General features: G+C 35.4%; 1 protein-coding gene across 3 annotated transcripts in view; it reads right to left on the reverse strand.

Annotated features, from left to right (window-relative positions):
- Positions 1-10,868: 10,868 nt before the first annotated feature.
- Positions 10,869-22,554, reverse strand: part of LOC145292788 (uncharacterized) — a 95,303-nt gene continuing 83,617 nt past the window's right edge. For all 3 annotated transcript variants that reach the window (XM_080138858.1, XM_080138852.1, XM_080138863.1), the window contains one exon: positions 10,869-14,161. In XM_080138858.1, coding sequence (XP_079994984.1) covers positions 12,684-14,161 — 1,478 coding nt within the window. In that variant the 3' untranslated portion in view covers positions 10,869-12,683. The remainder of the gene's footprint in view (positions 14,162-22,554) is intronic.

The raw sequence follows: 22,554 nt of genomic DNA on the forward strand, positions 1-22,554 counted from the left end.
AATGTTTATGTTCCACCCATCATGTTCACTGGCAACAGTTCATCTCAAATGCTACTGTTCACTCTTGCCACAAAATATCTTCTTTACAAGCTCTCCTCTCTAGACGTCTTCACTGGTTTGACCACTCTCTTCATCATCACTCAGATGATTTCAGCAACAAAACTGTGGAGAGGAGGGGACAGCAAGGCCAAACTATTTGCAAAGAACTTTGCAGCTAATTCTACCCTATGCGACGAAGGCCATCAACTCCCCATATTTCCTCCTATAACACAGAACACGCTAGGTAACATACAATTATCTGTACTTGCAATAATGCCTCTCCTTAGGGTTGAAAAAAAAACCCAAAACACATGCAGACACTGGCTGAAAAACTGGTTCAGAACAGTAAAGCAGAATACTCAGTTGATCCTAGGCCCTCCCCTTTGTGGGGTTTATTGCTGGAACTGTGATTGGCTAACACTTGTTACTTCTACTGTGTTAGATTGTCACCTCTGGTCAGCATTTGAACTTCCCCTGCGCTATGTTCATGTTCCGTTCATTCTCCTCTAGGATCCTCCGACCACTCCGTTATATCAGTTAAGATAAAAATGAAATGTAATAAGTCCCTCCACCGTACTGTATACCGATACTCTATGGCTGACTGGGATATCTTCCGTACATTCATATCTGATTTACCTCTACATTCCATGTTTAAAAAGGATGTGTCCTCTATAGTATCAGATCTGACTGAATGGTTAATTGTAGGCATAGACCAATTCATACCATCTAAAAAATTCCAACAAAAACCTAACAGCCAGCCATGGTTCTCCCCAGAATGTGCTGCTGCTATCGCGCACAGAAATCACTTTTTCCATAACTACCAACGTAATAGATGCACTGAGACTAAAGCTGCTTTCAGGAGCGCCAGCAACCACTGTAAAAGAGTAATAAAAAATGCAAGAGAGCTATATGCCCAGTCTGTTAAATCCAAGGTAGCTGATCAGCGGCTTGGTTCTCACCAGTTTTGGCAAATAACAAATAGGATCCTGAACAGAAGTGTGCATTCTATCCCAACCATTATCAATGGACCAGAGGTCATCTCGTCAGCATCAGACAAGGCCAAACTATTTGCAAAGAACTTTGCAGCTAATTCTACCCTATGCGACGAAGGCCATCAACTCCCCATATTTCCTCCTATAACACAGAACACGCTATGTAACATACAAATATCTGTGCAGGAGGTCGCCAAGCTAATCAAGAACCTTGATTCCAGTAAAGCTACTGGCCCTGACGGCATCCCAATTATAGTGTTAAAAACGCTTCAACCAGAACTTGCTCCCATACTTACCAAACTGTTTAAACGTTGCCTTAAGGAAAAGTGCTTTCCGACTCCCTGGAAAACCTCATCAGTTTGCCCTGTATTTAAGAATTCAGGTGATAAGTCATCTCCCTCTCAGTACAGACCAATAAGTCTCCTATGTGTCATGAGTAAGTTGTTGGAATCCATATTAAATAGACAAATAGTCAACCACCTCAGCAGAAACAACCTTCTTAGTGACACACAATATGGTTTCCATTCTGCAAGATCTACAGCAGATGTGCTAACGGTTATATCTCACAGGATTAGTGAATCTCTTGACAAAGGCTTCCTTCCTGGGGCAACTGCTCTTCACATATCAAAGGCCTTCGACAAGGTATGGCATAAGGGTCTACTTCACAAGATTTCCAGCTACAGTATAACTGGAAATGTTTTCTCAATCATTAAATCATTTCTCTCCGATAGGCTCATAAGGGTAGTGGTCGATGGACAAAAATCAGAGGCCTGCAGTATTAATGCTGGAGTCCCTCAAGGGTCCATCCTGGGCCCAACTCTCTTCCTGATCTACATCAATGATCTCTCTAAACACATAAATCATTCGTTGATATCTATGCTGATGACACGACCATCTACGGCAACACATCAAAGGCTGTAAATGACAAAGCTCTCTCTGATTCTCTCTCCTCTGATCTCGAACGAGTGGTTCAGTGGGGGAAGACGTGGCATCTAAAAGCAAACTCCTCTCTTTACATCATCAACGCTCTGATCCCCATCTGGCATCAATTGAACTGGATGGTTCTCATCTAGGAGAAGCCCCATGTTTTGACAATCTTCTGGGCTTGACCTTCACTCCTGATCTGAAATGGAACACGTACATCAAGTCTGTTGCCAAGGTCGCTGGAAAGATGGTGGGATCCTTCTACCGCTCCAGAAGATATCTCACTATTGATGCAATTCTCTATCTATATAAAAGCCAAGTATGTCAAAGGATGGAATACTGCTGCCATATCTGGGCAGGAGCTGCTAAAAACAGCCTATCCTGCCTTGACAGAGTACAAAATAGACTTTGTGGCTTAGTGGGGGATGCCCTTTTCTCTACCTTGCAACCTCTCTCCCACAATCTTTCACGAAAAACACCCGTCTAGCTGAATCCACTGTGAAAAATTTCCCCCACTCTTTATCTGTGCCTAAATCAAAACGTGGATTTCATGAATAAAGCTTCTTTCTTAGAACTGCACGCCTGTGGAACTCTGTTCCGTCTGCCTGCTTCCCGCCTGACTACAACTTGGATGTCTTCATGTCCAACGTTAACAAATTCCTAATGAACCGCCCCCTTAAGTAAACACTTCATCAAATCTCCACACTAACGTACTGTACTTGCAATAACCCTTATCCCTGAGTGGCTTCCGGGCCTTGATAAGTGGTGACCACCGTGTAAAAAAAAAGAATTCTTGTAAATTCTCTGGATGGAGCCAACTTAACCACTCCAGAGTGAATGCCGGAACAAGTACAAGAGAGTAATGTAACATTACACAAAACACGAGCAGAAGTTATCTACCTTATAAGGTAGGATATAAATAATGGAGAACAGATATTCTTCATTCTGTGGGGATTGGTGATAACATACATGAAATTGCCTTAGTATATTATTATATAGATGATACCCGTACAGGCTGAAACGATAAATTTGTCGCCCTTAAGAAAACAGCTTTATTTTAAAATTTTTATTTAAAAAATAAATTCAGGTAACTTGATTATGAAGTAAAGCTGACATCTATTCAATGTAGCTGTCTTTAACCTCAATCACTACCTGGATATGGTCCGGAATTGGGAGCATGCCTTTTCCACAAGTACTAGTGAGAGCTCACATGGCAACAATCAGGCTGGCTTTGGTGTTGTGGGAGGTCATGTTGGTGATGTTCTTGATGTATGACCAAATAAAGTAGTCCAACAGGTTCAGCTCGGAGGGGAGGGGACAGTGAGTACAAAGTCGTAGAACTCTTGGAGCCAAGTTTGAATATCTTTGGACATGTGGGCTAGTGCTGAGTTTTGCTACTACACCCAGGGTCTGCCAGTGGACATATGATTGCACCAGAACATCACCACTCTTCAGCACATCCAGGTATACTTTGGTGTTGCCTTCAAAGATGTGTGGTGGCATGATGTGGCCTTCACTTGAAACTATCACAAAGATCATAACCATGACCGGAAATTTCATTGACCTGTGCCCTCAAGTGTTGAACCATCCAGATTTGCATTTTAAGGATGGTAGCAATGATCCTGTTGTCATAACTTGGGCTGATGGAGAGCATGAGTTATAGAGTGGCGCATCTCCGATCTCACTAGTTAAACATTGACACTTTCAGACATTATAGAAGGCTACTATCGCTCTTGGAATTGTACACAATGGCCAATTAGTAGATGGTCTGCAACAAAAAAAGAAAATCGGTTTTCTTCAAACAGAAATGGAATCATATCGTCTTCTGGGGCGACAATTTTATTGTTTCACCCCGTATAAATTTAAACAAAATGTTTTAATAGATTTCATTCATTGGCAATACCAGTTAAATCTACTAATAAGTAATAAATAAAGAAAGAAAATAATAATTAATTAAAAGAGGTAATGTTTTCAGTTGTGTTTGTTCATTGGTTTGTCACTATGGTTGTATGTGTATAACCTAGCTTGACTAACTACCCAAATTTGGTGAAACTACTGGCCATTGTCAAAATGATTTAATTTTGGAGTATCTAGGTCAAAGTCACAAAAAAGGTGAAAATCACACTTTTGACAATAACTTTGGTTCCGTTCATTATAGAGACTTCTAATGTGGTCGATATTGTCATTCATGAAGTCCCACATCTTATATAACCTTTGATGTTAAGAATTTTGATTATGGTCGAGATTTTGATGAAATTGTTTTTCGAAATTTGATCTAAGGATCTGATGCTTTTTGATAATAATAACATCCCTACAATATTTAAGCCTAATAAGATAAACATGATGCAAAAACACTGTTACGCAAGCTGGAAAAGTCCGTAAATGACATTGGTCTCCACATTAATGCGGATAAGACAAGTTTATGACTTTCAATGTGGAAGGAGAGATCAGGGCTCTGGTTGGAACAACACTGAAAGAAGTCGCTAAGTTTACGTATCTGAGCAGCAACAGAGAGAGATATTGAAATTCGCATCTCAAAAGCATCGGCCGCATTGGATGGGTTACATTCAGTATGGAAACTGACAAACTGAAAAGGCAGTTCTTCGGGGCAGTGGTAGAGTCTGTCCTTATTTACAGTGCTACAGCTTGGGCACTTACCAAAAGATTGGAAAGAAAACTAGACGGCACATACACCCATATGCTATGAACATTATTAAATATATCTTGGCAAAATCATCCCATGAAGCAGCAACTTTATGGCAACCTACCTGCCATATCTAATACCATCAGTGAGAGACGCCTACGATTTGTTGATCACTGTTTGAGAAGCAAGCATGAATTAGTGTGTGATGTATTGCTATGGACTCCACGACACGGACGCGCAAGCAAATGACAACCTAGATCCATGTAAATCCAGCAGATAGCACACAACGCCAAATGTGAACCTGAAGATCTGAGGCAACTGATGGAAGACAGGAAACTCTGGAGAAGAAGAGTCACATTAGTCCGGGCAAGAAACCCGTCATGATGATGATGATGATGATGAACAACAACAACATTTTTATTAGTTATTAATTTTCCTATGGTATGACTTTGGGAATACTTTATACAATATGGAAAAGCAAGACCAAGATAAGATTTTGGTCCATTCTAGTTATGCAGTTTCATGATCGTTTTTTTTTTTTACACCTCAAACAAGGCAGATTACCACTTGGATGTAAGAGGCTAATATTTGGGATTGTGTCTAGCGGAGGACTATGAGGAGTTAAGCAGTGACAATCAAACTTTTGCAGGTTAGTACAGTCAGAGAAGCAGGAAACAAGAAATAAATCTCAAATGATAGCAGTCCAGGAGAAGAAACTATTAGAATAGAAGGCTTCTGAAATCTAGAAAGCTTAACCTTGAAAGGGTGGGCTTTTGCTGAGGATCGAATTAGTTGGGAGTATATACATCGAGGGGGTGTTTTAAATGTGGAAAAATGGAAATTAATATAAAAACAGTTTTCAATTTTGCATTCAAATCAGTTTAAAATTGGCATGAAATGACAGTAAGACAAATGAAGATAAAGTTTCTGACTTATTGTTTTAATGAACAAACATGATAACCCCCCCCCCCCGACACACAAATCAAAAAATAAAAAATAAAACACATGACAAACAATATAAACAAGGAAACATTTTTATTTCCTTTCAACTCATTATTTCAGTTCCATTCAAAAACATTTTTCTGTGAATGTTTTTTTCTTACACGCCTTGAAAATCTTTCCAAGACATGTGAAGAATTAAACTGGGCTCCAAAATATTTCTTTAAACCAGATAATGTTTAGACATATTGGTTTATTCTGCATGTTGTGGATTTGTTCTTTTAGAAGTACTGCACTAACATTTTCTCCAGCTCTCTTTTTGTCAGCCAACAGACTCGCATTGTTTGATAAATTTTCAAGGAACATCTAATCTTTAAAAAGAATGGGGGAAAAAATTGCAACCACTTGGTGGAGGTGCGTTTATGCTGGAAGCCAGTAGGACAAACTTGCATGGTTGTTAAATTATTTTTGAAAATAATTTTTTTAATAAAACAGCTTATTTTGATATTTCTTATTTGATTTTATGAAAGTTTTCAAATTTTTTTAAAAATTATAAACTTCCTCATATGATTTTATTATACTATCATTTCTAAAAGTGAAGAAGACCTGAAAATTAAGTTTACGAAGCTGCAAAACAACAACATAGTGATCATGTTTATGTCAGTGCAGCAGTAGAAAGGACATGACTAGAAACCAATCATGGCACCATATCAGAAGTCAAATTAAAATTAAGTAAAAATTACTTGATTCTTATTAAAATGGACAGATATTCTAAGAGCTTATGAATATTGGAATACCCATACTAAATTTGATTATTTTGACAATAATGTGGTGTTTTTTGTCATAGACTGAGTGAAGGTGGTTGTGGGAGTATTACAGAATCACCATTTTCTTAAGCCTTTCATCTGATGACTTTGGTTCAAAACAAGTTTTTGGATTTCAACAATGTTAAATCTTTCTCTAACAAATCAATACTTGACGGCAACTCTGTAAAATCTGTTCACATTTTTTCAGTTTTCAGTCCTATTTCGTAGGCAATTTCTTTCAGTGACAAGCTTTTAAACCGTTGAATTGCACTGGTAGTAGCTTTTTTGGTAGCCAATTCAGCAGTCGATGCAAACTCCAATGAAATGTGGCAGTGGGCTTGCATTACTTTGGCCATATAAGATTCTTCTTCAGCAAAGTTTAATTCTTTTTTCACAGAAACTATCAGCAATGCTTTCCTAACACATCTGTTGATGTCGCTGAGCTTAATATTGGGTTGGTGATGGACTTCATGCTTTATAATAATGAAATCCTTTATATTTTTTATAATAATCATTAAATCAAACTTCTCTTCTCTCAGTACTGGTTCACCGTCAGCATTCGGATCCCCAAACTCGATAATCATGTTAACAGGGATGTTTCGTAACACATCGTATGCTTTTGCATGGACGAGTTTCCACAGCATATGCTTAGTTTGAGCTTTTTGTCGTGTAATGAACACACCATCAATGCTTAAGCTGCCAAAAAGAAACTCGCCCTGTTTTATCTCTGCATAATTGACATTCAGCAATGTGCGCCCAATATCATCAAAACACCTATCTAAAAATACGTCCCTAGATGTTGTCATTTTTTTAGCAGCATTCAAATGTTTTACAACATTGATAATTTTATTTTTTTGAACATCGGTTATAGGTTTTGTAACAATTTTTTGGCCGTTGTTAGTTTGGCTTAAAGAATTATTTGAAGTTTTGTTGTTTGCATTAAATTTGGACAATGGAGTGATTGAATCAAGTAATGATGGGAGCTTAGTTGTTCTGGCCTTTTTTGCAGCAGGTTCCACTGAGCAAGGCTTCACTACAGGAAGCAAAGTTGTGTCAACTGCCGGCACTATTTGGTCGGATTTCTTCTTGGCATCCATAGTTTTAATTTTGCTTTCAGAATTATTTGAACTTTGGTTCTTTGTATTAGATGTAGGCAATAGCGATATCGATCTAAGACATGGTGGGTATTTAGGCTTCTGGCCCTTTTTAGAAGCAGGTTCCACCAGGCGAGGTTTCTCTTTGGGTAGCAACATTGTGTTGGCTGCTGGCATACTTTGGGGTGGCCTTGTAGGAAATCCAGGAAGAGCTTGCATTAATGGTAATGGCAATATGCCATTACCTTGTGCAGCAGCTGCCAAGAAGGGAGGAACCATGTTGCCTAAATGAGGAAGAGGTGGTAATGCCATTCTTAAAGGAAGTAAAGGATGGAGTGGAACAAGGGGTTGTGGAAAATTTTTTAAGTCAGATTGAGGTAACAATCCTGCTGTTCTATGGTCATCCAAAGGATGCTTGAGATGCTTAGGTATTAATGTATCACTTCTAGGAGCATCGTAAATAGCTGGAAGTGGAGCTTGGTGAAATTCTGAATCCCTATTCAAATCATCTTCTCTTTGATCAACAGGATTTGCACGATTATCTAACGATCGAACAGGTTTAGCTGGAAAAGAAGAAAAATTCTGTTAATTTTTTACCAACATTGAATAGTAAGGCAACAAAACATTATCTTACAACCAGTAATCGAGGATCAGCACATTTTCAATCTTATCATATATCAACATGTAAATGTAACGGACAGACACAAATGACGTTGTGTTTATTATAACAATGGTGTACAATGTTATGCCATCATTATCATCTTGTTTATCCCAGAAAACTACTACCAGTAGCAGCTCCTTGTCTATTAGCAACAGCTCTGTTCCTAGCACCAAGACACATTTCCTTTGATACATTCTAAACGCTGCTGTATGGATCATCATAAAGTGCAACAAACCGATCCTTAATTCACTTTGAGATGGCTGGTGACGTTCTAATACTACCATTATCTATTATAATAGTTCTGTTTCTATCTACATCTAACCACAGTGATTCTGTCTCTTGCAATTAACAGCAATTTACTATCCTGCTCTTGGCATGATCATCATCAGCAGCACTTTTCTAGACATATTTATTTTTAATCAAATAGAAACTCTTTATTATTGTACACACCAGTTTATCACTTTTTGTTGTTATCGTTGTTGTTGCTGTAATCATTCTCTTTGATTTTTTTTTTTATGCAGGTGAAAGTCATTGTCCACTAAATGATTGGCATTATCATCTGTACCACAGTACCAGCTACAGATGTACTTACTTTTGAGTATGCTACATCACTGAAATGTTGCATTCCTGTGTCTGTTTTACAAGTATTTTAATGGAATGTGCTCTGACAAACTTTTGGTACTTTTCCTCCCTTGACGTAAATATCCCCAAATAACCTGAAATGCAGCAAAAGTTCATCCCTACACTGCAGAGATCCCTTGATGCCAGAAAGCCTTCTACTCTAATAGTTTTTTCTCTTAAACTGCTAGACTTTGGAATTTCCTCATGGTTCCCTAACTGTACTGACATGTAGAAGTTCAAGTTTTATGTGATCAGACATCTCACTTCTCAACTCCCTACATAGTTTCTTGTAGATTTTATCCTAAATAGTAGCCCTTATGTCCAATCTATATATATAAACTTGTAATTCTGTTTGTTTGTTTGTTTGTTCACAATTTGATTAATATATACAAAAGATCCGTTACTTTACACTTTCATTTATTTCTATATATTGCATGATTTTTGCAAAATATAAAATTCAGAGGCGACCTCATTTGCATATTACATTAAGGAAAATCGATTTTACTAACTAGCAGAACTTTAGTCAATATTTCTAGTGAGAGAATTGTTTTAACTGTTCTATTTAAGATTGTTATTTAATAAACAGTAAATAACAACTTAATTGATAATATATTTAATTTATTTGGAATTATTTCCGACCGACTTTTTTAAAGATGTAGAGTTATTTCCCCTTAGAAACTTTGAATCATAAAAAGAACAAACTCTTCACAAAATAAAATCTATTGGTAATCTCAATAAGTTTCTAGCTTCAAAAAATAATTTTATGTAGACAGAAAAATGTTTGGGGCTTTTTGTTTTTTTTAAATATTGAAAAAAAAAAATTTAAAAAAAAAACACTTACGAATAAATTGAAAAGATTTCATTTGTTTGTTTTTTGAAACGGCTATAAGAAATTTTGACTGCTTCAAATTCAAACTTAAGCCACACTTTCAGAAACAAAAATGCCCCCTTCTCAAAAATAGCAAATCGAAAAAGCACCCCACTATAAAAAAAAAAAAATGCAAATCGAAAATTTCCTTTATTTAAAAAAAAAAAAGCCTGAGAAAAAAAGTGCCTTTACAAAAAATAAAAATGAACCAAAAACATATTACGCATGCATGCATTAATGTTTATAAAATTATTTTTGCAGGTTCATAAAGTCATAAGTCGTCTTGGTATAGTGGGCAAAATAAATTCCAACTTATTTTTTCCCTTCATTCGCGTGTCAGGTTCGAGCCTTCTTATTTGCTATTTTTTTTTTTTTTTTTTTTTTTTTTTTTGCGGTCGTTAGGGCACTCGCTGCTATTTTTATTGAAACAAAAGTTATTTGGATTTATTTTTATTTATTCTTTTTAACGCACGAGCAACAAAAAGTGTTCAATATCCAGAGAATTGTTTCTTCTCTTTGTATCCCTTATGCCAAAATATCTGGTGGAGAAGATATCACATACTTCTTTTTTGGGGCGATTACATTTACATGTCTTTATCCATTCTTTTAGTTTTTAAATTTTTGTGGGGGTATCATGATGAAAATGATTAATATTCTTAGGTGTGTTAAGATGGAACTTCATTTCAACCGAGGCAATGCCGGGTATCCATGCTAGTAAATATATATATTATATGCATATATATATATATATATATATATATATATATATATATATATATATATATATATACATATAATATCTACAGGAAACTATGTAGGTATATCCTAACTTCTGAGAACAGAAAATACAAATATTACACTCTTATTTTGAAAATATTGAGTTGAGCAGTAATAATCAAACTTTTGCAGGTTAGTACAGTCAGAGAAGCAGGAAACAAGAAATAAATCCCAAACGATAGCAGTCCAGGAGAAGAAACTATTAGAATATAAGGCATTCTGAAATCTAGAAACCTTAACCGTGAAAGGGTGGGATTTTGCTGAGGATCAAGTTAATTGGGAGTATATATGCCGAGGGGGTGTTTTAAGTGTGGAAAAATGGAAATTAATATGAAAACAGTTTTCAATTTTGCATTCAAATCAGTTTAAAATTGGCATGAAATGACAGTAAGACAAATGAAGATAAAGTTTCTGACTTATTGTTTTAATGAACAAACACAATGATAACACACTCTCCCCACACACGCATCAAACAATAAAAATAAAACACATGACAAACAATATAAAAAAGAAAACATTTTTATTTCCTTTCAACTCACATTTTTCTGTGAATGTTTTTTTCTTACACGCCAAGAAAATCTTTCCAAGATATGTGAAGAATTAAACTGGGCTCCAAAATATTTCTTTAAACCAGATAATGTTTAGACATATTGGTTTATTCTGCATGTTGTGGATTTGTTCTTTTAGAAGTACTGCACTAACATTTTCTCCAGTTCTCTCTTTTTGTTAGCCAACAGACTGTTTGTGAAAACTCTGACTATAATTAAAGTATAAAACTATCTCAATTAAAGTATAAAGTATAAAACTATCTCAATTGCTGGTTATGATTTTGAAGAATCCACATAATTTACTGCAGAGCATGTTCCAAGCATTTTTGTAGATAGAGAAATGAGCATTCATAGTTGAAACTCCCTGGCTGTGAACCAGAAACATTTTTATGATATAAATGGTAAACAACTTTTGTACGATAATGGCAAATCTTTTGGTAAACAACCAAACAAAAAACAATGCTGAATTCTGCGATTGGCAGCAATTTGATTGACACTTCACCATGATTAAAAAGTGAATTTTTTTTTTTTTAAATGGTTCAATCTTTAGCATGGGTACTTTAATAATCATAAACAATACAAGATTAGGTTTTATTTTATTTTGACACTTAGCAACAAAGACATATGGACATCAAATATGGAGGGAAAGAATACAACAAAGGATGTTAGAAATGGATTGGCCAGATTCTACACAGATCTCCATCTAGTATAGCAAGTTTGGCCTTTGTTTAGGATCAACAAGGAAAAAAGATAGTGGGACAGACAAAAAAAGATACTTTAAAGCTGAAGACAGATGTCATGAGCATTAGCTGTACAGATTAGAAAAACTTTGCAAGCTAAGCTTAATGGGTAATAAGATCAGATAATGGTTGGTGAACTTATTTTTTAGCAAAATCTTAAAATTCAATTATATTTTTTTTTAATTATTAAGGAGGAGGATGTATTTTGTTTGAAGCATTGTGCATAGTATGCAAAAAAAGTCATGTTCGCAAGCTATGACATTGCAGTCTTGTAGAAAAATACTGTTGGACACAAGCTAAACAGGATAATGACAATATTGAAAGATTTCACTAATTTTCAACTTTTAAATATTGATTTACAAACAATGTGTTGAACCTGAATGGTATCATCATGTCGTTTTCTAAATTTTCAAGGTACATCTCATCTTTAAAAAGAAGAAGAAAAAAAAAACTATATGCAATCACTTGGTGGAGGTGCGTTTATGCTGGAAGCCAGTAGAACTTGGATGGTTGTTTAATTATTTTTGAAAACAATTTTTTTATAAAACAGCTTATTTCTTATTTGATTTCACATGTTTTTTTAATTATAAACTTCATCTGATTTAAAGTAAAGTGAAGTAAAGAAGCCAAGAATTAGGTTTACGAAGCTGCAAAACAACAACATATTGATCACTTTTACAAGATGAGTTATTTGGTGCAACAGTAGAAAGGACATGACTAGAAACCAATCATGGCACCATATCAGAAGTCAAATTAAAATTAAGTAAAAATTACTTGATTCTTATTAAAATGGACAGATATTCTAAGAGCTTATGAATATTGGATACCCATGCTAAATTTGATTATTTTGACAATAATGTGGTGTTTTTTGTCATGGACTGAGTGAAGGTGGTTGTGGGAGTATTACAGAATCACCATTTTCTTAAGCCTTTCATCTGATGACTTTGGTTCAAAACAAGTTTTTGGATTTCAACAATGTTAAATCTTTCTCTAACAAATCAATACTTGACGGCAACTCTGTAAAATCTGTTCACATTTTTTCAGTTTTCAGTCCTATTTCGTAGGCAATTTCTTTCAGTGACAAGCTTTTAAACCGTTGAATTGCACTGGTAGTAGCTTTTTTGGTAGCCAATTCAGCAGTCGATGCAAACTCCAATGAAATGTGGCAGTGGGCTTGCATTACTTTGGCCATATTAGATTCTTCTTCTGGAAAGTTTAATTTTTTTTCCACAGAAACTACCAGCAACGCTTTCTTGACACATCTGTTGATGTAAGTCAGCTGAATATTGGGTTGATGATTAACTTTATGCTTTGCAATAATGAAATCCTTTATTTTTTTTAGCGTAATCATTAACTCAAACTTCTCTTCTCTCAGTACTGGATCACCATCAGCATTCGGATCCCCTAACTCGATAATCATGTCAACAGGGATGTGTCGTAACACATCGTATGCTTTTGCATGGACGAGTTTCCACAGCATAAGCTTACTTAGGGCTTTTTGTCGTGTAATGAACACACCATCAATGCTTAAGCTGCCAAAAAGAAACTCGCCCTGTTTTATCTCTGCATAATTGACATGCAGCCATGTGCGGTCAAGTTCGTTAAAACACCTATCTAAAAATACGTCCCTAGATATTGTCAATTTTTTAGCAGCATTCAAATGTTTTGCAACATAAATAATTTTATTTTTTTGAACAATGGAATGACTTGCTTCAGTCATAGGTTGTATGACAATTTTTTGGCTGTTGTTAGTTTGGCTTAAAGAATTATTTGAAGTTTTGTTGTTTGCATTAAATTTGGACAATGGGGTGATTACATCAAGTAATGATGGGAGCTTAGTTGTTCTGGCCTTTTTTGCAGCAGGTTCCACTGGGCAAAGCCTCACTACAGGAAGCAAAGTTGTGTCAACTGCCAGCACCATTTGGTTGGATTTCTTATTGGCATCCATAGTTTTAATTTTGCTTTCAGAATTATTTGAACTTTGGTTCTTTGTATTAGATGTAGGCAATAGCGATATCGATCTAAGACATGGTGGGTATTTAGGCTTCTGGCCCTTTTTAGAAGCAGGTTCCACCAGGCGAGGTTTCTCTTTGGGTAGCAACATTGTGTTGGCTGCTGGCATACTTTGGGGTGGCCTTGTAGGAAATCCAGGAAGAGCTTGCATTAATGGTAATGGCAATATGCCATTACCTTGTGCAGCAGCTGCCAAGAAGGGAGGAACCATGTTGCCTAAATGAGGAAGAGGTGGTAATGCCATTCTTAAAGGAAGTAAAGGATGGAGTGGAACAAGGGGTTGTGGAAAATTTTTTAAGTCAGATTGAGGTAACAATCCTGCTGTTCTATGGTCATCCAAAGGATGCTTGAGATGCTTAGGTATTAATGTATCACTTCTAGGAGCATCGTAAATAGCTGGAAGTGGAGCTTGGTGAAATTCTGAATCCCTATTCAAATCATCTTCTCTTTGATCAACAGGATTTGCACGATTATCTAACGATCGAACAGGTTTAGCTGGAAAAGAAGAAAAATTCTGTTAATTTTTTATCAACATTGAATAGTAAGGCAACAAAACATTATCTTACAACCAGTAATCGAGGATCAACACATTTTCAATCTTATCATATATCAACATGTAAATGTAACGGACAGACACAAATGACGTTGTGTTTATTATAACAATGGTGTACAATGTTATGCCATCATTATCATCTTGTTTATCCCAGAAAACTACTACCAGTAGCAGCTCCTTGTCTATTAGCAACAGCTCTGTTCCTAGCACCAAGACACATTTCCTTTGATACATTCTAAACGCTGCTGTATGGATCATCATAAAGTGCAACAAACCGATCCTTAATTCACTTTGAGATGGCTGGTGACGTTCTAATACTACCATTATCTATTATAATAGTTCTGTTTCTATCCACATCTAACCACAGTGATTCTGTCTCTTGCAATTAACAGCAATTTACTATCCTGCTCTTGGCATGATCATCATCAGCAGCACTTTTCTAGAGATATTTATTTTTAATCAAATAGAAACTCTTTATTATTGTACACACCAGTTTATCATTTTTTGTTGTTATCGTTGTTGTTGCTGTTACTGTAATCATTCTCTTTGATTTTTTTTTTTATGCAGGTGAAAGTCATTGTCCACTAAATGATTGGCATTATCATCTGTACCACAGTACCAGCTACAGATGTACTTACTTTTGAGTATGCTACATCACTGAAATGTTGCATTCCTGTGTCTGTTCTACAAGTATTTTAATGGAATGTGCTCTGACAAACTTTTGGTACTTTTCCTCCCTTGACGTAAATATCCCCAAATAACCTGAAATGCAGCAAAAGTTCATCCCTACACTGCAGAGATCCCTTGATGCCAGAAAGCCTTCTACTCTAATAGTTTTTTCTCTCAAACTGCTAGACTTTGGAATTCCCTCATGGTTTTTTAACTTTACTTACATGCAGAAGTTTAAGCATAATGTGAATAAATATCAGACATCTCACTTCTCAACTCCCTACATAGTTTCTTGTAGATTTTATCCCAAATAGTAGCCCTTATGTCCAATATATATATATATATATATATATATATATTGTACACCCCAGTTTTCATCTTTTTGTTGCCATTAATTCGCAATTGTATTTTTCAGTCACCCACACTTAGAATTGAACCTTTAACCTTCAGGAGAAGATCACTTTTACAATTGATTTTTCCAAGTATTCTAACCACTGCAAACACCTTATACACCTGAAGAAGTTTGGAGGTTACATTGACCGAAACACTATGTAAATGACACTCAAGATGAAAATAGTAGTCTAATGCATCTAAATAATATTAATAACTAGAATTCTTTGTCATGATTCGACCACTCTCCAGACTGTCCATAACATGTATGCAAATTATTTAATCATAGTTTTATTATTAACTAGCAGTACCCGCTAACCAGCATTCCCAGGTGGAAGCGTGCCCCCCCCCCCCGAAAAAATAAAAGTACGGTTGTTTTTGTTGTTGCTGCTGCCCAAGACACCCCCAACTCCTCATGATAAAAATGGCTATCAGAATAGATACCCCCCCCTTGTCAAGAACGGGTCAAGAGAGGTGGTGCAGTAAAGATATTGAGCAAGCCCCAGCCATAAAAAAATAAAAATAGCAGCGAGGGTAAAAATCAATAAAATAAAAATAGAAGCAGTAGTCAGGCTGGGTGGAGAGATGTGAAAAAAAAAAAAAAAAAAAAAAAAAAAATGTAGTCAGGAGGCCAACAGGCTCGAACCTGTAAAGTGAAGGGTGAAAAGAAGGAAAAAAAGAAAACCATCCACTTAGCTGTCAAGAGAGAAAGAGAGAGGGAGAGAGACCGAGTCTGTAAGTTTTGATGGACTAAATTTGTTGTGTATTCAATAAAGAAAAACAGGAAAAGTTTTATTGAACAGTTTTAAATATGGAAATTCTCTTTTGTTACAGTGCTCGTCTCCCTCTCTCTGTATGTATATATATATATATATATATATATATATATATATATATATATACACACATCTGTCTGTCAATGTATCTATTTATATTTGTCTATCTGTTTATGTGTTGCTCAGTTCGAATGTAAACAAAACAGATATAAATCTGTTGCTGTCTCTGTGTCTGTCTCTCTCCCTCTGTCTTGGTAAACACATTGAGAGAAAGAGATAGGGAGAGAGAAAGAGAGAGAGAAAAGAAGAGAGAAGCAAATAACTCTGAGCAGCTAAGAAATCGGTTTATTTAATGTAGAACGCTGACATCATGTATTTGTAGATGCCATATTGGATAGTCTCTTGCCCATTTGTTTAAGGTTATAGAATTGTAATCTAAATTGTAATATAAAAGGCAAAACGGCTACACGCGTTTTTGTATGTCTAGCAAAGGCTTTCTGCAAGGGTTCTCCTGGGTGGGGTACTATATTTTAGAACTTTTTATATACTCCCTAGATTGTAATATCTATGAGTTGCGAACAGTCGTCTATGCATTTATTTTGAGTGAGTTTTAAAAAAACACTGGTTTCCAGTGTTTGTCTTTTTCGTATAAATAAACTGAATCGAATCAAATCAGCTTGCTGGCCTTCGTGGCTGGCATGTCTTGAAGACAATCAGCTTTGATCAATATGGAGAATACCCTTCATATCAGACAATTGGTATTCATTAAGACACTGTCAGAGCCCCCCCCCTCCAAAGACTGGAAGCTGGTTTTCCCCAACATCGTGGGGGAAACAAATAAATGAAACAGCAGAAAGCTGAATTAGCCTCCAGCCAACCTTTATTTTTGCACCTGCGTATTCACTTAGCAAGTCAACTTTTTGATTCACATCACTAAATTTGAACACTTTTTACTTCCTATAGCCTTGTAGCGTAGTGGTAAGGTGTCACGTTTTCTTTCACTTTCTTTTCCGTCTTCACCTCACGGTTCATCACGGGTTCAGGCCTGCCTGACTACTAATACTTTTTTTTTTTACACCTCCAAACACCTAGGCAACGTCGGGTACCCTCGCTAGTCTGAAATAAGGGATCAGTCTGATGTAAGCCAATAAGAATATCTGGAATGTTTTAAGGCAGAATTTATTATTTTTTGAATCGGCGAACGAGAATTTAACAGTTGTACTATCAATTTATGTATCAGTTACAGAGAGTGAAACCACAGTATCCACACCATGTGTATAATAACCTGTGGTGTTTACTGGGTTCGGTGATAGGACTTTAATAATAGGGGGGAAAAAATCAGGACTACTTCCTCTTTAGGTTAATGCAATAGTGCTGTTGTAGCTCCTCGGACGTAATCTAGGATTTTATTTAAACATTCGGAGGTGTCAGAAAAGTCTTTATAAAGTTACATAAGATAGTGACTAATAGGCTAAACATAATAAATTTGTATGTGGCATATGTTGTTGCAAACCTACAATATTTTAGTCCAGAGGGTAATTTCTGCAATCAAATTATTATTTTCAAGATCAAAATAATATACAGAAAACAAATTAATCTAATTCATCCTTCCCCTGTGAATATTTATTTGTGATTTAGTACGTTTATTTCATAGGGACAATATAAGTGGAAATATTTCACCTTCCATCTCCCTCCCCTCTTTGAATGGTCTCAAAACATGCAGTTTGTTTGTATTTCATTGTTTTTAATGTTTATTATTATTATTATTATTATTATTATTATGATGATGATGATGATGATGATGATGATGATGATGATGATAGGATTGTTACTGTAGTTCTAGTTTTTTTTTGTGTGATAAATTTGAAGATTTTCTGAATAATTATTTGTTGAATTTTTATGCAAATAATCTGTTAAAGTTTGGTCAGTGATGTGTAACTAAATATCAAGCATAAAAAAAATGTAATTCATTTGTAACTTTGGTACAAGTCCAGAGTTCAACCTAATTAAAAAAAATATATAAAAATACAGAACAATCTTTATGATGTACATACCAGTCATAGAATGAAAATGTCATATTCCAAAAATCATGTAAATTGATCAATTAGTTTTTTTTTTTTTAATAGATCACAATTTTTTTTAGCAATTTTTATAGTAAATCGAAGCCATTACAAATTTGATTTTGATCTCGGTAGTTTGAATTGAGTTGTCTCTCTTTATCAAACATGGCAGATGAAAACATAACATCTCACTTTCTCATAAAATTTGATTTTTTTAGTAAAAAAAAAAAAACAAAGAAACAAAACTTGATCAATCTACGTGATTATTAGAATATGACATTTTTGTTCTATAACAGGCACATATATGATAAAGATTTTTCTGCATTTTTGTTTTCTCATAATTAGGTTGAACTCTGAACCTGCACCATAACTTTCACTTATTAATAAATAAAATATTATTAAATTGATATCCAAATAACAAATAATAGATTAAAACAACATTAAAAAAAATTCTATATAAATATTAAAAAGTAGTAATACTATACAGCTAAAAAAAGATTAACTTTAGGGTAGGTATCTAAAAACCAAAATTTTATTTTTATTAAATCTAAAAAAAAAATATGTTAATTTGCTGCATAGAAATAAACAATGGTACCAAATTTATTGGTTCCCCGACAAAAGGATGGTGGACCTGTAAATTCACCTTTGTCTGTTCGTACGTCCGCACTTTTCTCAATAACTATGCCTTGGAATTTTTTTAAATTTTGCACAAACATTAAACATGATATGAGTAAAAATGTAACAGGACGGATTTTCCGAGAAACCTCCAGTTACCCCCTAGGGGTGCCTTTCGGGTTAAAATGGCTAAAATTGATACTTATATGCTTATTAAAAAAAAATTGATGCCTTGGATTTTTATAAAACTTTCTAAAAAGTTGTAACTAACTGATTTCTGTATAATTTTGTTTGTGTATACTCTGCAATAACTCTTGGGTGTGCCCCAGGGGTTCTTTTAGGGCTAATAAAAACACTTCATTTTTGGGACTATTTTACCACATTTGTCCAAAATTTTCTGTATATGTCTATTTAGCAGTTTTGCATGGTGCTGAACAAGGCTGCTGTGAAGAAGGTGGTTCTCTCTATCGTACTAGAAAGCTACTTATGCCTGAAAGTATCCTGTACTTCTATAAGGCCACCATTCACTCATGTATGGAGTACTGTTGTCACATTTGGGCTGGTGCATCTGCTACTAGTCTCTCACTTCTGGACAGGGTTCAAAAGAGAGTTGCCAACCTGATAGGTCCTGAACGAGATGTTGCATTTCTCTGCAGTTCTACAAGTATTTTAATGGTGAATGCTCTGACAAACTACAAGCACTTGTACCTTCTCGATGTAAATACTCGACAAACCCGACAAGCAGCTAAATCTCACCCCTACACAGTAGAGATCCCTAGGTTTAAGAAAGCCATCTACTCCAATATTTTCTTCCCCAGAACTACTAGACTTTGGAACTCCCTTCCGGGATTCTGCTTCACCAACTGTACTGACATGCAGAAGTTCAAGTGTAATGTGAACATACATCTTGCAACTTATGTCCCAGATAGTAGCCCCCTACTTCAAAGTGTCACTGTGCCTTGTTTGGGGTGAAAATTGAATAATAAAAAAAGCTCAAATTTAAATATGTTAAGGCCTTGGAGACTTTTGGGGTTAAATGGAGGGGGGGGCAATGACGAACTTAGTCATTTCTTTTTTTGCATGGTGCAAAACTCAAAGTTACATATGTTAGGGCCTAAAACGGCACTGTTTGTTCATTTTCACCAGGATTTGACATCCTATGGGGATTTTTGGGGCTGGGTGGAGGTGGGGCAAATGCTGAACTTAGTGATTTTTTTCATATCTCGTTCACTATGCACTCACAGAGGACCATGCATGCTTCACTTGTTTTTGGTACCAGTTAACAACCAAATCATGACTCTTTAAAGTTTGTTGGAAATCAGAAACTTTTTGCAATCTTGTGCTTCCAAAAGCCAACTTTCACATTGCATAGCTAAAAATACAGTCTTTAAACAAGTAAAATATTTTTAAAAAATAGAACTAAAGTAACAATCCTATCATCATCATAAACATTAAAGACACAATGGAATACAAGTATCTTCTCAACCATAAAACCCTTTCTCTCTGATAGGTTTATATAAGTAGTTGTTGATGGGCAGAAGTCCAAAGCTCAAAGTATCAACACTAGTGTGCCCCAGACATCCATCTTGGGCCCAACTCTCTTCCGTATTTTTATCAATGATCTCCCAAATCACATTCTGAGTTCATTGCTGACATATACGCAGACGACACTACCATCTACTACTTCAAAGACCACCAATGACCAAAATCTACTTGAATCTCTCCTCCGACCATGAGCATATGGTGCAATAGGACAAAAAGTGGCTGGTTAATTTTAATGCATCCAAAACAAAGCTCTTATCTTTTCACCACCAACGCTCTGATTCTCACTTGGCCCCAATAGGTATAAATAGCTCCAGTCTCAAAGAAGCACTTTGTTTCAACAAGCTTCTGGTACTAACATTCACCCCTGACCTGAATTGGAAGGCTTACATTAAATCTTTTGTCAAGGTTGCTGGAAAAATGGTTGCGTCATTTCACTGCTTCAGAAAGTATCACACTCTCGACGCAATCCTCTACCTGTATAAGAGCCAAATATACTCTAAAATGGAGTACTGTTGCCACATCTGAGCAAGAGTTGCTTGGTGCACCTATTCTGCCAAGACAGAGTTCAGAACGAACTTCAAATGCCCTTTTCTCCTTCTTGCAATATCTTTCGCACAAAAGAAACGTTGTGAGCTTATCTCTTTTCTATCATTATTTTCATGGCAAGTGCTCATCTGAATTTTAATCTTTGGTTCCCTCTTGCCAAATTTTCATAAAATGCACTCGTCTAACTACAATCACTACCAACAATTTCCACTACTCTCTATCTGTATTTAAATTGGAATGTAGATTCCATGAACAAAGCTTCTTTCCTTGAACTGCTCACCTGTGGAACTCGGTTTTGCTGGCATGCTTTTTAGCTATCTACAACATGGTCATCTTAAAGTTCAATGTAAACAAGTTTTTGATGTCTCACCTTCTTAAATAATCGAATTCTACCCAATTTTGACCATCATCGATCACTAAGCTGTTGTTTCAGTGATCACCTTACTCATTAAGGGTTAATGAGTGTAAGGTGGTCACTGGGATTATTGATCCTCCAGTTGCTCCCAGGCCTTGAGAAGCAGCGATTACCTTGTAAAAAAATATCCTTAGAAATGTAATGTCATCTTGTAGTAAATGGAAATTGACCATAAAGAAAGCAATAATTATTATATCAAACAAATCTAAATATTGAGTAAAACATCATTACCCATCGAAAAAAAAATGTACAAAAATATATGCAATTTTTATTATACATATAAAATCCAACAGCTAACACATTGAATCTTCTTAATGATTCATATCATGGTGAAAATCAAGCTAGATTTCAGTAATAACTTTAGATTTGGATCATGTAAAAACAGACAGCAACAATTTGATAATAGACTAAAAATGTAAGTCACTAAAGTTTTTAATTTGTTTTTTTTTTGTTTTTGTTTTTGTGAAAGACAAGTTAAAATCCTTTATTAAGCCCATAACATTGCTGAATGTCATTTTCTTCTTAAAGATGGCACTGTTTTTATATGCATAGAGGCACACAATATTGTGCACATTAAATAGAAAAACACTGACATAAAATAAATTGCCCACCACTGAAAGTAGTAACCTAACTGGAAGTAACACAAACCTATTCGTGACACAAGAGAAGGTTTTTGTCTTAATAAGTTACTACATATCACGGCACAAAGACTTATCAGGTGGATCGTCAGACAAACACCTTGATTGTACGAGAGAATTGAAACTGGGCAGAATTTGATTATTTAAGAGGACGGCTTAACAATAATTTGTTAACATTAGATTTGAAAATTACCATGTTGTAGTTAGTTGTGAAGCAGTCTTGTATTCTGTTCCACAGACGATAGCTCTTTGAAAAAAAAAAACCAAACTCTCCTCGTGGAAGCTTCATTTAGCTTTAGGTAGAGAAAAAAAAGGAAAATTATTTACAGCAGTTGTAGCTCGAGTTTTTGCTGTGAATGTTTTATAGGGAGGAACTAGAGATTGGAATTTAGTTGAGCGTTGACCATGAAAATAATGATAGAGTAATGAAAAACTAGAAACATCTTTTCTGTGAGAAAGAAAGTGTAAAGATGAGAAGAGAACATTTCCCACTAGATTTCTAAGTTGATTTATACTCTGTCAAGGCAGGAAAGAATATTCTGCATAGCATCTCCCCAGATGTGTTAACAGTATTCCATCTCAGGAGTATTTGGTTCTTATACAGATAGAGGATTGCATCAAAAGTGAGAAACTTTCTAAAACAGTAGAATGATTCAACTATTTTTTCAATGATCTGAATAA

Source organism: Euprymna scolopes, chromosome 2 (genome assembly GCF_053919585.1).
Source record: "Euprymna scolopes isolate OS-2025 chromosome 2, ASM5391958v1, whole genome shotgun sequence".
NCBI lineage: Eukaryota > Metazoa > Mollusca > Cephalopoda > Sepiida > Sepiolidae > Euprymna > Euprymna scolopes.